Genomic DNA, 15,243 nt, shown 5'->3' on the forward strand with positions numbered 1-15,243 from the left:
GACAGGAGCCTCTCCCGAATCGTAGATACGGGGCAGGGCATCGGCTTTGATATTCTTAGAACCTGGGCGATAGGTTAGCGGGAAGTCAAACCTGGTGAAGAGGGCCCACCTGGCTTGGCGCCTATTCGGTCTCCTCCCTGTCCGTATGTACTCAAAGTTCCAATGGTTGTGAGGATGACAAATGGTTCTTTGGTACCCTACAGCCAGTGTCACCACTCCTGATGCCAACTTCACCACCAAGAGCTCACAATGGCCAATGTAATTCCTCTCTGCGGGGGACAGTTTCTTGGATACAAATTTTAATGTGTCCCCCTGTCTTTGACAAAACTGCCTCCACACCCACCTCCGATGAGTCTACCTCAACCACAAAAGGTAGTGTGGGATCTGGGTGTTTTAGCAGGGGGGCGGAGGTAAAACGCCCCTTGAGGACATGAAAGGCCTTGTCGGCTGCTGGAGAGCAACCTAAGATGAGAGGGGCAGCGACGGTACTGAAATTCCTGTTGAAGCGGCAGTAAAAGTTGGCAAACCCCAGAAACCGTTGTAACCCCTTGGTAGTTGGGCCTGGCCATGACCTTACCGTATCTACCTTGTCCTCCATCCTCACTCCCTGCGGGTTGATTTGGTAGCCCAAGGAGACAGCCCTCTGATGTAATTGGCACTTCTCCGCCTTGACGAACAGGTGGTTAGACAAGAGGCGTTTCAGGAGTGCTCGAACGTGAGTGATGTGATCCTCCAGGTTGGTTGAGAAGATCAGGATGTTGTCGATGTACACAGTCACCTGACGTCAGAGCCTGTCCCTGAACACCTCGTTGACGAATGCCTGGAACACTGACGGAGCATTGGCTAAGCCAAAGGGCATAACCAAGTACTCATAGTGACCAGACATCGTGCCGAACGCCATATCCCACTCATCCCCCTCCCGGATGCGAATGAGATTGTAGGCACTCCGCAGGTCCAGTTTGGTGAAGAACTGGGCCCCGCAGAGCTGCTTGAGGGCACCAGCGGGAGAGGGTACCGATACTTCGTGGGGATATATATGAGTCCACGGCAATCATAACAAGGGCGTAATCCTTCCTCCTTGGCAATGAATAAGAAGCCAGCCGGCACAGGGGACGTGGACCTGCAGATGAAACCCTGTTGGAGCACCTCTTGAATGTAGTCCTCCATAGCCTGGGTCTCAGCCACTGACAGAGGGTAGATATGTTTGCGCAGCGGTGTAGCACTGGAAAACAGGTCAAATGGCACAGTCCCAGGGGCAATGAGGAGGAAGACAGGTAGCGCGGGTCTTGGAGAACACCTGCCTTTTCCCGGGGGAGTATCAGGATCTGTTGGGCTAGAGGGCAACCACAGGACTCTCAACCAACGTGGAACCACAAGGGACAGGAAAGCAATTCTTCCGACATTCAGGTGACCAGTCGATGATTCTCATCCTCGACCATGAGATGGTAGGGTTATGGCGTTGAAGCCAAGGTAGGCTGAGAATGATCTTGTAAACTGGTGATGAAGGGGATGTTTTCCTGGTGATTGGGCTCCACAGTGAGGGTGAGTGGTTGGGAGATGTGTGTGATGGTTCCGAATCCTAGAGGCCAACAGTCTAGACCTTGAACCGGAAAAGGAGAGCGTGGTTCTTCGCTAGGTTTTGTCCTAGGTTCTGGACTTTCTAGGGAGTTTCTCCTAGCCACCGTGCTTTTACATCTGCATTGCTTGCTGTTTGGGGTTTTAGGCTGGGTTTCTGTTCAGCACTTTGACATCAGCTGATGTAAGAAGGGCTTTATAAATACATTTGATTGAGAGGAGAGCAGGTAGGTAGTAATATTGAAAGAGGCAAGGGTCTGATCCATAAAGTTCTGTGGCGCCAGAATCCACTAAAGCTGTAGACTCAGGGCATGAGGGACAGTCAGCCAGAGTGATGGGTACCTGAACGAGTCGAACAGGAAGAGCAGTAGATGGAATACTCACTCCTGGTCCAGGTGATGTAACATCACATGACCATCCCTCTGCTCTAGTGGATCCCAGATTCTGAAGTAATGGACACCGCTGGCACTTGTGCCCTCCCTGGCCACAGTACAGACAGAGCCCCAGCTGCGTCGTTCCGCAGTGGGAAGACGTGTGACCCCTACTGCCATGAGTTCAGGCTCTGAGCCCAGACACTTGCCAAAGGAGGGAGCGAAGCGATGTAGATGCCAACGCTCCCGGAGAAGGTTAACCAGACGGCCATCGCAATGAACGTGTCCAGAGTGAGCTTATCATCTCGGCAGGCCAGTTCCGTCTGGACCTCCTCTCGCAGACCTCTTCTAAATAAAGTGCTGAGCACCGGCTCATTCCATCCACCGGAAGCTGCTACTGTCCAGAAGGTAAGCGCATACTCAGCAGCCGTCTGATTCCCCTGCTGGAGCTGAAGCAGAAGCTCACCTCCCTCTCCGCCCGCCGCTGGATGATCGAAAATACAATTAAAACAGAGCCATGAACCCCTCATAAGACTCAAGCTCCCCCTCTCCTAGACGGCCGTAGGCCATTCCAATGCCCGCCCAGTCAGCAGAGAAATAACCGTGGCAACCTTAGACCTCTCGGTGGTGGGAGCTCCCATCTGATGTGCGAAATAGAAGGAGCACTGAAGGAAGAAGCCACGGTATTTGGATGGCATCGCTGACCTGAGCGGGTTGCTGAATGGCCTGACTCGTTGGGTAGACTTGCTCTAGAATATCCTCCACTGTTGAGACGTTGTAGACTGCGGAGAATCTCTTCCATGGCCATCCCCAGTTGATCATGGTGTTGACAAAGAAGGTCGCCTTGTTCATTGATCGTCTGGGTCCGGTTGTCCTGCTGCTTCCATATTTTTAGTTGGTATTCTGTAATGATGCGGCAGTGAAGTCAGAAGCAGGTGAAACGTTTTAATAAAACAACAAAACCAAGAACACGCCACTAACATAAGGCAGACCACAGATACACAAGAACAATACCATCTGGTAAGTGAACCTGGTAGAGTCACATATAAAGGTGAGGAAAAGATGAAGGTAATGAAGTAATGATGAGTTCCAGGACCGGTGGTTAGTACTCTGGCGATGTTGTCTGCCGGAGGGGAGGAGCAGGAGCAGATGTGACAGATTGACTGCTCATATTGATGGTATAGATATTTCCACATTTTGTAGACTTTGTGGTTATAGCTTTATTTGTATATATATATATATATATACACACACTTTCGAAACTTTATAACTTAGCATTAATACATTTATATTTAACTTGATGTTATAGTTTATGCCAACTCCATCTAATGACATTGTTACATTGTTCTTTAGAAGATGCTAGTCAACTGTACACTGGGTATAGGCCTACTGCACACAGAAAATACAGACCAACTGGTCTGTGAGCAGCCATGGGCAGTGTAACAGATACTGTGAGCAGAACACACCCTCCTAGACTTTGACATTTGCTTCCCTCTCATGTTCTCATCCAATGGTGCAATACATAACAAGCTGTATTAGAGAGAATGTCAGCGAGGTTTGAGGGCTGAAATTCACGTAAAACATCAAGCAACATCATGAGGAGCCGTAGTAACTCTGGGGTGAAACTCGACAATTATGCACGGATGGTTACGAAAACAATACTACGTCACCAGGTGAGTGCACTGTGGGCCTATTTATGACAATAAGTTACCCTTGATGTGCTGTATGTGTAGTAGCCTACTTATTTACCCATGTTCAGATCATGTAAAGCAAAAAATAATAATCCCATGACTGACACTTATAGGGAAACTCCTCTAAAAAACGATCTTTTGGTCTTGTTTTTCATTAGTCAACTGTTGATTCAGTCCCAAAATGTGTTTGCATGACAGCAGTCAAGTTTTCAAGATATTGGCCTCATGAGGATGTGATCGATGACACTTTGCTTCTGGAAAGTCCAATGTCTTGAAAACTTGACTGCTGACATGCAAAACATTTTGGGACTGTATCAACAATGGACTAATGAAAAAAAAAAAGAAGATAGTATTTGAGTAGAGCTGTCTTTAAGTCAATCTCAGATCGATTGTCTGGGGTCAAGTTAACCTCCCCTTTCATATAAAAAAGTAATGACCATCATGCTTTTAGGGAAAGAAGATTTTGTAAGTATATTAAATTGCGAGTTTGACCAATTTCAGTCCACTTGCTTAGTGGGTCTGGGGTATTCCCTGGGATCATTTTTATGTAGATGGAATGAGAGGCTCAGTTCTAGGGACTTTTTAAAAGGACTCCAACTCCAAAATGAATTTTTATTGAGGTTCTACACTGATCTAAAAAACGACCTCTCCAGAATCCATATGACGGAAATCTGAGGCCCCGCTAGGCCTAATTACTAACTATCAAACAGAAACTGAAATAACAATTTACAAATATAATTTGTATTTTAAACTGCACTGCTTGCCTGTTGGAACAATTCATAATTTGTCACATCAGTCAACATAAACGGTGGTTACAATTCATTCACTGTGACTGGCTGATTGTGTGTAAATGATAGTGGATTTTGATTTACAATCAATTGAAATCATAGGAAGAAATAAAATGTCAATGATTACTATTAGTTTGATTATTATTATGATTATAATTGCATGTGAATGCTTGCACATGGGTGATATTGTGTGTAAACATTCATGTTAAGTATGCATATGTACACACCATGTATGTATGTATGTATGTATGTATGTATGTATGTATGTATGTATGTATGTATGTATGTATGTATGTATGTATGTATGTATGTATGTATGTATGTATGTATGTATGTATGTATGTATGTATGTATGTATGTATGTATGTATGTATGTATGTATGTATATGTATGTATGTATGTATGTATATGTATGTATGTATGTATGTATGCATGTAATCACCATGTATCTGTGTATGTCCAGTGTTACTGAATGTGATGCTATGTTCCTCTTATGACCAGGATCCGGTGACGGGGCTTCTCCCAGGGGACCCGGAGAACCACCATGCCTGGGTCCGGGACAATGTTTACGGCATCCTGTCTGTGTGGGCCCTCAGCCTGGCCTACCGCAAGAATGCTGACCGAGATGAGGACAAGGCGAAGGCCTACGAGCTGGAACAGGTGGGAGTGCCCTTCCAGTTACCTGTCTGTCTCAAACCAGTATTGTTTTTTAAAAGTTTGAATGGGAGTAACACAAGTATATATTTTCTAATACCTGGCTGACAGTAACCCCTATAATTATCTTCACGTCTGTCCTTGGCATAGGGATTTAGCAGCTGTAAATAGACCTAAATTGGTCCGGCCCATGGTAGGTCAGTGTGTGTGTGTGTTCCCACATGGAAATGCCAGGGGGCAGGCCATTACGCTGGGGACGGGTTTCAGGTTACTCTGATTCTGCTGGCTGATGGGGGAGGTTGAAGGTCATGGTTGAGACTGGGTGCTGACTATCTCTCCCTCTATCTCTCCACAGAATGTCGTTAAACTCATGAGGAGCCTGCTGCAGTGTATGATGAGGCAGGTATGCAGGCAAGGATTGTGCCATTCACAGTTGTAATGTGGGCCATGGAAAAAGTTTAATCACACTTCAGTTTGCATGCTTGCGTGGTTAATTTCTAATCGAGCAAAGGAAATCAAAGGAAAGGTCATTGTTTGAAATAAACATGTCAATAGATCAACATACTGTACACAGATGACAGAACATGACCTGTGGCTTCTCTTTTAGGATTAGCCTACAAACTGCATTTTTTTTTTCTATTGACCTCAAATGAACTGGTCTTAAATCCTGGTGTTTGTGGTTGTTCCATTTTTCTCAGATTGACAAAGTGGAGAAGTTTAAATACAGCATGAACAAATCTGACTGCCTGCACGCCAAGTATGATTCCCAGACAACTGCCATGGTGGTGGGAGACGATGAGTGGGGTCACCTGCAGGTGGATGCCACCTCCATATTCCTGCTCTTCCTGGCCCAGATGACTGCATCAGGTAAACTCATACTCCACTGTGTGGCATCGGCATGATTTTAGCAATGGCGTGGACGCATTTCAGCACAGGGTCTGGGGGTCTTCCCCCCCTCCGGCATTTTCTGCATTTAAAGGCCCAGTGCAGCAACAAACAAAAAAATATCAAATTGTTTCTGGGTAACGATTAAGTACCTTGCTGTCATAGTTTCGCATTAAAATTGTCAAAAAGTTCCAAAAACAGATTTTAGCCCCAAAAACGAATTCAAGCAGTAATTTTGCAAGACTGTCTGGGACTGATCTGAGTGGGGAGGGGTGGGCGCCAAAGCAGTGCATTAACCACAATGTGGATCAATCCACCAACATAGAGGGGCCTAATGGGAGGGATATGTAACCTGGAAATTAGCTGTTATTGGCAGAGAGGTTTCGAACTCTCTTTGTTATTGGTGTATTAACTTATACCACCTGGTGAAGTCACCTGGCAAGCCAAAATTTCACTCATGGAAAACCTGTTGATGCGAAAGTCCTGTGTAGATTGAATTTTCAACCAGCAACCATTACATATCACATAACATTTTCACACTTTTAAAGTGTTAGTTTCTTCAGCTGTTGTATAAATATGATACAAAACACATGAAAAACAGAATTGACTGCACAAAGATCGCCATTTTTCCATTCACTATAATTGTGTATCCTGTTTTCGGCTAACAATGCCTGCAGTATTGCCCGCGGTCGGCCTTGAACTTCTGTTGGTTTCAATACAGGGGGCAGTCATTCTCCCCTGATTTGCATGCAAAGATATTGAAAATGTGTCAGGTTCCTGTCATGCCAAATAGTGTAAGCTGGCAAATAGTGTTCACCCCCTGCGTCACAATGGGCTAAAACAGGGTCACACAGGGTGTTTTTTGGTAGTCTTACAAATCTTCATGGTATCAAAAGTATACACCACACACACACATGGTTTTGGTTCAAATTGAAGAAGGCACCTGTCCCGTGTCAGATATTGAGTTAAATGTGTTTAAGTTTGGGTTTACATCCCAATATTACACTTTATATACAGAAGATTAAGACATTTTTAAAAAACACTTGTTTGTTGTTATTAGGTGTACATGAAGAGGGCTATTCAAAGATGCTCTGTTGGTCAATGTTCCAGTGTTCATTTTGTAGATTTAGTTTAGTCTTAGTCACATTTTTGGCAGTTGAATAATGATTTAGTGTAGTTATTGTCAACATTTCGAAAACAGTGGGCCATTTTAGTCAACGAAATGCCCTTTCGTTTTAGTCACGTTACATTTGTATTGCCTCATTAACCTATAGTAAACATACATCACTGACTTTCATGTGCACAAACATACATAGCCTTGTCCTACCAGCATATTTTTCTACATAACATATCGCATAAAGAAAGGGGGGGTGAGAGAGGGGGGGTAACTCAAAACACATTAGCTAGATCTCTAACACTAAATATATTACCCACTGCTAGTAGTCATGTATTAATCTAACAGTAAATGCAATGTCCTAAAAACAAACAGTTGCAGTTGTAGCCTGCAACTCTATATGCACTTGCAATGGCTGATGCGCAATTGCGCATTTCCTGTCTAAAAGCCATATAACAAATCCCAGTTGTAAAATAGTTGCCATTAAGCTCAATATTAAATCAAACATGTTCCTTTCCTCTCAACAACTAATTAGCTCACATTTGTTTCTCTTTAAATAAATATGAGCTTGCACGTGTTGTAGTATTCTCTCCTCGAGCTGTCCTGTGCTGTGGAGCTTTTGTAAGGACTGTAGCCACTGTCAATTATCATTACAAATGATTCAAGTAGTTTCTTCAAAAGCTATGGATTTCTCCCAATTGCTTTTGAAATGTTCGAGAATCAGAAGCCTTTTTTCTCTCCCGGAGCGCACATCATAAGCCTGCTCATCACAGCAGCAGGGAAACAGGCCCAGGGCCAGGGCAGGACTCATGATGATAATGTAGTTTAATGTTTGACCAAATCATGGTTTTAGCAGCCCCCAAAAATTAGGACGTTTTGAGCGAGGTCACCATGTAATGAATGTTCAGCTCGCACTAATGCGACCAATGGGAAATTTGACTCACACCCAAGTCAAAAGCTAGCAAAATGGGACTAAATGATCGCAGACTGGAGCCCTGCCCCTTGACATACTATAGCTATTGTAATCAAAGTTCTGTCGTAAGTAGTGGTCTGATAGGTTGCAGCAAGCTAACTAAGTAGTCTTATCAATCTGTTATTACCTGAGTGTATATGTTGGAATGATGCGCTTTCAGATGTCTCTTGAGGTTGATAGTATTTTTTTCCCTGTCAACCTTTCTCCCGTAGAAACGTGGCATTTGGTCTTGTTTGAATCAACACAATAAGCAAAGTGGCTCCAAACGTAGCCCATTTTTCTACCGGGAGATTGTGCCACCAGATTGCTGCCAGATTGGAAAACAATTGGAGGACAGAGAGGTGACTGGTGAATGACCTGTGCTGGGTTTCTCAAAAGCGTTATGAGCACTATGATCATCTTAATTCCATTAAAACTAAATGGACGAAAGATGATTTTAGTGCTCCTGCTCTGAGACCAGGTTGCAATGCTACAATGGTTTTGGGAAACCTAGCCCTGGGCATAGTATTGATTTTCTACCCCATTGCAACATTGCAATGAGAAAGCCTTACAACTCTGTTAAGTCAAGCATGCTTTTGATTGGACCCAACAAATAACACTGAAAAGCTCTCAATCTCTAAAAACTATTGTTAGCAGATACGCTAGTTAGCATTAGCTTGCGAAACTACCTCTTAGCTTCCTTCATACTGGACACATAGACATAAAAATGGTTTCCACTAGTTCATCTCTCTGGGAAAATCCCAAAGTATCCCTTTAACAAATCACATAATAAGTTCCATGGACTCATTCTATGTACAATAATAGTGGTTGACATTTTTATAACCACCCCATCTCTACCACACGCATACAATTATCTGTAAGGTGCCTGAATCGAGTAGTGAATTTCAAGCACAGCTTCAAGCACAAAGATCAGGGATGTTTTTCAATGCCTTGGAAAGGAAGGCAATGATTGGTGGTTCTGTAAATAAATGTAAAAAAGCAGATGCTGAATGTTCCTTTGAGCATGATGAAGTTATTAATTTGGATGGTCTATCAATACACCTAGTCACTAGAAAGATACAGGCGTCCTTCCGAGAGGGGTCCAGCTGCAACATCATCTCTCAGAGCCCTTCGGGTCTCTACGCTGCCACCCACTGATATGTAATCTCTCAGGAAAAGTGGGGGTTTCGAGAAGAACCATATAAGGAGAAGTAGGGGTTTCAAAAGGTGCCACTCAAGATGTTGTTTGTTTTAATTGTTGCTAGTTAACGTTAGCTACATTAACTTATTAAAAATTAATTAATTTTACAATGCATTATTTATTATTGAAAATTTGAAATAATAATAATAGAAATATCTAGTCATGGCGGTTCTAGTAGTTATGGAATTTCAGAGCTTCTAGTGTTAAAAGACTACTTTTAAAATGCCCACTTCTCCTTATATGGTTCCTTTTGAAAGCCAACTCATTTAAAAAAAAAAAACTTTTCCTGAGATGCACTGAGATGACATATCAATAGGTGGCAGCATAGAGGCCCTGAGGGATGACTGCTCTGAGAGATGAAGCTATTGGTCCTTCCTAACTCAGTTGCCAGAGAGGAAGGAATCTGCTCAGGGAGTTCACCAAGGCCAATGGAGATTTTAAAACAGTTACAGAGTTTAATGTTGTGATATGAGAAAACTGAGGATCAACAACATTCTAGCTACTCCACAATAAATGACAGAGTGAAAAGAAGGAAGTCTGTATAGAATACAAATATTCCAAAACTTGCATCCTGTCTGCAACAAGGCACTTAAGTAACGCTGCACAAACTTTGGCAAAGCAATTAGCTTTTTGTCCTGAATACGAAGCATTCTGTTCCAACACAAGATATCACTGAGTAACATTGACAGGGCTTAAAGAATTTTCAAAAGAATAATGGACAAATATTGTACCATCCAGGTGTGCAAAGCTCTTAGACTTACCCCCAAAACACTCACAGCTTTAAGGTGTTTCTAACATGTAGGGGAGTAATAAGGGGGGTGATGTCACGTCCTGACCTTAGTTCCTTTTTTATGTCTCTGTTTTAGTTTGGTCAGGGCGTGAGTTGGGGTGGGCATTCTATGTTGTGTATTCTAGGTTTTGTATTTATGTGTTTGGCCTGGTATGGTTCTCAATCAGAGGCAGCTGTCACTCGTAGTCTCTGATTGAGAACCATACTTAGGCAGCCTGTTTCCCACTATGGGTTGTGGGTAGGTATTTTCTGTTTTGTGTTTTTGTTGCACCTTGAAGAACTGTTCGTTTGTCGGTTTGTTGTTTTTGTTCGAGTGTTCATCTTTATTAAAAGTATTATGAATACGTACCACGCTGCACTTTGGTCCTCTTCTCCTTCTCCCAACGACAATCACTACAGGTGAATACTTATCTATAATCAAGATATAAATGCTTTATTTATTTATAAATGTTATAGTTTCATAAACAGTGTCACGCCCTGACCATAGAGAGCCCTCAGGGTTCTCTATGGTGTTTTAGGTCAGGGTGTGACTAGGGGGGGTTTCTAGCTATTATATTTCTATGTTGGTGTGTATGTGTGTGTGTGTGTGTGTGTGTGTGTGTGTGTGTGTGTGTGTGTGTGTGTGTGTGTGTGTATATGGTTCCCAATTGGAGGCAGCTGATGATCGTTACCTCTAATTGGGGATCATACTTAATGTGTCCTTTTTCCCACCTGCCATGTGAGATATTGTTTTGTTTAAGTGCCTATGTGTGCAACGTATTTCACGATCGTTATTGCGTTATTGTTTTTGGAAGTTCCACTACCATTAAAATGTGGAACTCTTCTCAAGCTGCGCCTTGGTCCAATTTTTCATACGAAAAAATATTGAGGGAGGATGTGTCCCCCCCTCTTATATGTCAACTGCTCCTATGGTGTGCCCTCTCCTCTCCTCCAGCATTGCTGCAACCTTAATAGATGCAGTCTGGCATAAGCACGTAACATATGGATGTAACCTATGAAATTATTTTGGAATCTATAGAAATGCATTTATTAATCTCTACATTTTGTTTTTGACAAGTATATTACATTACAAAGACCTGAATGCATATTTTGAAATGATATTATGTGAACTGAAGATAAACATTCAAAAGTTGTTTTTCAATCCTGTCTGCTGTCATTGGCAGGCCTTCACATCGTCTACACTCGGGATGAGGTGGACATCATCCAGAATCTTATGTTCTACATCGAGGCTGCGTATAAAGTGGCAGTATGTAAAAAAAAATTAAAAAAAATTGGACATGATGTTGACGTTCAGTGTATTTGCTGAGTGCCACGGTAGCCACATGTCTTTGATCTAGAAGTATGAACCAGTTGTTAATCAGTTTGATTTGTGTTGATTTTCCCAGGATTTTGGCATGTGGGAACGTGGGGACAAGACAAACCAGGGGATTCCGGAGATCAACGTCAGCTCAATCGGCATGGCAAAAGTAAGTTGTCTTTTACGCAACATGTACTGTATATCAATGTTTGTTGACTTCTTGGAATTATACTTATGGAACGCGGTTGATAGCACAAATCACGGACGCCAATTACACTCAGCCAATTATGTTTGACCTTCCGTCTTTTCATCAACTAGCAACTTATAATAAATGCGACCTTTTACTGTGGGTGATACCAATGGGTATTATTTCAGTGTCATAGTAATGTGTGCACACTGACAAAGGGATTGTCATATTGACAACAGCCATCTATTTTCCCATGTGTGTCTGTAGGCTGCACTTGAGGCCCTGGATGGCCTCAATCTGTTTGGCGCCAAGGGGGGTCATGAATCGGTAGTCCATGCGTTAGCTGACGATATTCAGCGCTGCACGGTAAGCCATAGGATGGCCATAGAGAGAGGACAGGAGCCCAAGCTCCCAGCGACATGTTCACACTCACTTTCTCAAGTCTTTGAAGAAGACATTACCTCCCCCCTTTCTCTCTCCCTTTTTTATATGGTCAGTCTATCCTTAGTTCCATGTTGCCAAGAGCTTCCACATCCAAAGAGGTGGATGCTGGGGTTCTGTCCATTATCTCGTACCCAGCGTTCGCTGTGGAAGACATTAACATCGTTAATATGACCAAGGAGGAAATCATTTCCAAGTTGCAGGTGAGGTTGTCCTCTACCGTTACATGCTGTCCTTGTTTGGAGTTTATCTATTAACCATTTTGTGTTATATATTAGGCTTTTAATAGTCTGGTATTAACTGCCGAGGAGAGTGTGGTGAAACGTGTGGTGTATTGGAATAGGAAGGTGATGACAGGGCTGGTCAGTGCGGTGTGCCGACATTCTCTGTCTGTTAGAGCAGAACACTGTAACGATGACTGTAGCATGAGAGCACAGCCCATATGGTCGATGTGTCACTAGCTGTCTCTCTATCTTTCCTCTTAGGGGAGATATGGATGCTGCAGGTTCCTCAGAGATGGACACAAAACCCCCAAAGAGGTGAAAATGATATTTCACATTTATGTTTTGCCTCTTTTTTGACTGGCCAAGATATCTACCCCCACAGCCTTCTTCCACCATCAACTGATGAACGGATTCCTTTGTGTAATTTTGATATATTCTGTACATGTTCATGTAAACTCCAGGACCCCAGTCGCATATATTATGAGTCATCTGAGCTGAAGCTCTTTGAGAATATTGAATGTGAGTGGCCACTTTTCTGGACTTACCTCATTCTGGATGGGATCTTCATCAACAGCCCTGAGCAGGTCAGTCAGGTGGGATGCGGACATACAATGGCCAGCGGGTAATGGCTCCATTCGGAGACCGCGTCCATTCGGTCTCGTGTGTGGGTTCTATTGTGATCAAGAGTTTGCCCTGTGTCATCAGGTGCAAGAATACAAAGATGCCCTGGAGGCTATTATGATCAAACAGAAGGATGGCCTTAGCCTGGTGCCTGAGCTCTATAGTGTCCCTGCAGACAAGGTGAGGGCCACCCTCATCTACATTCATTATCATAATAACTGAGTCCACTTAGAATATGCAGCAGGTAAAATTAGTACTGTGTGTTTTATACAGGTAGACGAGGAGTATGAGAATCCCCATTCTGTAGAGAGAGTTCCCATGGGCAAGTTACCTCTGATGTGGGGACAGTCTCTGTACATACTGGGAAACCTGATGGCTGATGTAAGTTAATCTATTCACTGCTTTCGGTAACACTTTATTGGGATAGATGCTCTACAGACTATCTACTAACCCTAGCTCTAACCCTAACCTTAACCCTTATTCTAAGCTTAAACTTAACCCTCACCCAAACCCTAGTCCGAAACTTAACCCTTATTCTAAGCCCAACCCTAACTGTAACCTTAGCAAGCAGTTGCTTATCAAGTTGGTTGGAAGTATGTCCATCTGTAGAGCATCTATAGACTAGACTAGACTATCCAAATAAAGTGTGACCCGGCTTTCCTTTTAATTACACTACACAGGGTTAGTCAAGAATGTTAATTATTGTTGAAAATGTATCATTATCTCCTTGAATGGATGAGGTGTTTACAAGTACCCAAACAAAATGTAGAGTGCATTGAAATCTTAATGCCATGAACTACTATGATCAACATTATTATTGTTGCATTATATTGTACGTAATGCCCTTGTGACTCTCAGCGGTTATTTCCTTTCTTTGAGACCAAAGTTTTAATTGTTTAGTTATTTTTGTGTTGGAGGGGTTAATGGTCCATTTCAAATTCAAAGTTTAAAAAACCTGTACCCGTAGGCTGCCAAAAAAAAATGAAAAAAGTGTTTTTAAGAAATATATACAGATTTTAATAATAAATACTAAATTCAGTGTCCCATTCCCCGAACCCCACCCAGCCAATATGTCTCTATCCAACCGCCACCTCCCACTCCCGGAAACCATATTTCGCACCCTTTCCCACCTCCCTAGGGTTGCTTTTTGTCAGATGATGAATGGTACACATTCTCAATTGTCTCAAGGCTTAAAAATCTTTCTTTAACCCGTCTCCTCCCTTTCATCTACACTGATTTGAAGTAGATTTAACAAGTGACATCAATAAGGGGTCACAGCTTTCACCTGGATTCACCTGGTCAGTCTATGTGATGGAAAGAGCAGGTATTTTTAATGTTTTGTACACTCAGTGTCTATACAGTATGTTGTTTGTATGTATGTGTTGGCCTTTGTGGATTGTTTCTTTGTATGGGTTGGGATTTAGCTGAGATTATTATTTACAGTGTCAAGTATATTTGTCCAGGCCTCAGTTGTTCCTTGACGAGCACCATTCATTCGCTCTGTTGATAATTCTGATGTTAGAGCTTCTAATAGTAACTGTATCCACTGGTGAATTGGGAGAGAGTGAGGTGATTACCATCTAAGAGCCAAAGTTTTTCACAGCTGTGCTGCCTACCAGCAGTAATCGTCTCTGATTGACTGAGAGATTCAAGAAGCTATCATTGTTAAGTAACATAATAGATGCAAAGCATTGAATATTTATATTCATACACTTCAAAAGTAATTTAGTAACTTTGCCCCAGAAGCATTCAACTGCAGGTCACTCCCACGTCATATGGAGGAATGTGCCTTATTTAGGGGACAAAGTGAACAGTTGGGGCCAATCTCATCGTAAAATGTTTCCTTGCTGTTAAATACAGTCTGTGAACAAATGTTAATGTATTTTTTGATAATGTATTTATAAAGCCTATTCGGTAGTTGGGTTTCCCAAGGGACTCCATAGCCCAGCATAGCTGATCTATGTTGTAAATACAGGAAAAAGAATTTGCCTGGTAATGTGTTTGTGTCTTTCAAATCTTGGAATTTTCTCAGGCCATTACTGTCCATGATATCGGTAAGGGTACATATTCCACATTTGGACCACTGGGGGGGGTGCAAATCAAACAATAAATGTATTTATTAAGCCCTTTTGACATCAGCCGATGTCACAAAGTGCTATACAGAAACCCAGCCTAAAATCTCAAACAGCAAGCAATGCAGATGTAGAAGCACGGTGGCTAGGAAAAACTCCCTAGAAAGGCAGGAACCTAGGAAGAAACCTAGAGAGGAACCAGGCTCTGAGGATTGATCAGTTCTCTTTTGGCTGTGACGGGTGGAGATTATAACAGTACATGGCCAAGATGTTCTAACCTTCATAGATGACCAGCATGGTCAAATAAAAGTAATCGCAGTGGTTGTAGAGGGTGCAACAGGGCAGCACCTCAGCAGTAAATGTCAGTTGGCTTTTTATAG

The 15,243-nt window shown here is 42.7% G+C and overlaps 1 protein-coding gene across 1 annotated transcript in view; it reads left to right on the forward strand.

The window, feature by feature from the left end:
* Nucleotides 1–3,453: 3,453 nt before the first annotated feature.
* The window catches only part of LOC112228966 (phosphorylase b kinase regulatory subunit alpha, skeletal muscle isoform), a 30,173-nt gene continuing 18,383 nt past the window's right edge, over nt 3,454–15,243 (forward strand). The window contains exons 1-12 of the mRNA XM_042309810.1: nt 3,454–3,619; nt 4,927–5,085; nt 5,435–5,482; nt 5,778–5,946; nt 11,185–11,267; nt 11,407–11,487; nt 11,773–11,871; nt 12,003–12,149; nt 12,432–12,485; nt 12,632–12,754; nt 12,876–12,971; nt 13,065–13,172. Coding sequence (XP_042165744.1) covers nt 3,542–3,619; nt 4,927–5,085; nt 5,435–5,482; nt 5,778–5,946; nt 11,185–11,267; nt 11,407–11,487; nt 11,773–11,871; nt 12,003–12,149; nt 12,432–12,485; nt 12,632–12,754; nt 12,876–12,971; nt 13,065–13,172 — 1,245 coding nt within the window. The 5' untranslated portion in view covers nt 3,454–3,541. The remainder of the gene's footprint in view (nt 3,620–4,926; nt 5,086–5,434; nt 5,483–5,777; nt 5,947–11,184; nt 11,268–11,406; nt 11,488–11,772; nt 11,872–12,002; nt 12,150–12,431; nt 12,486–12,631; nt 12,755–12,875; nt 12,972–13,064; nt 13,173–15,243) is intronic.

Source organism: Oncorhynchus tshawytscha, linkage group LG30 (genome assembly GCF_018296145.1).
Source record: "Oncorhynchus tshawytscha isolate Ot180627B linkage group LG30, Otsh_v2.0, whole genome shotgun sequence".
Taxonomy (NCBI): Eukaryota; Metazoa; Chordata; class Actinopteri; order Salmoniformes; family Salmonidae; genus Oncorhynchus; species Oncorhynchus tshawytscha.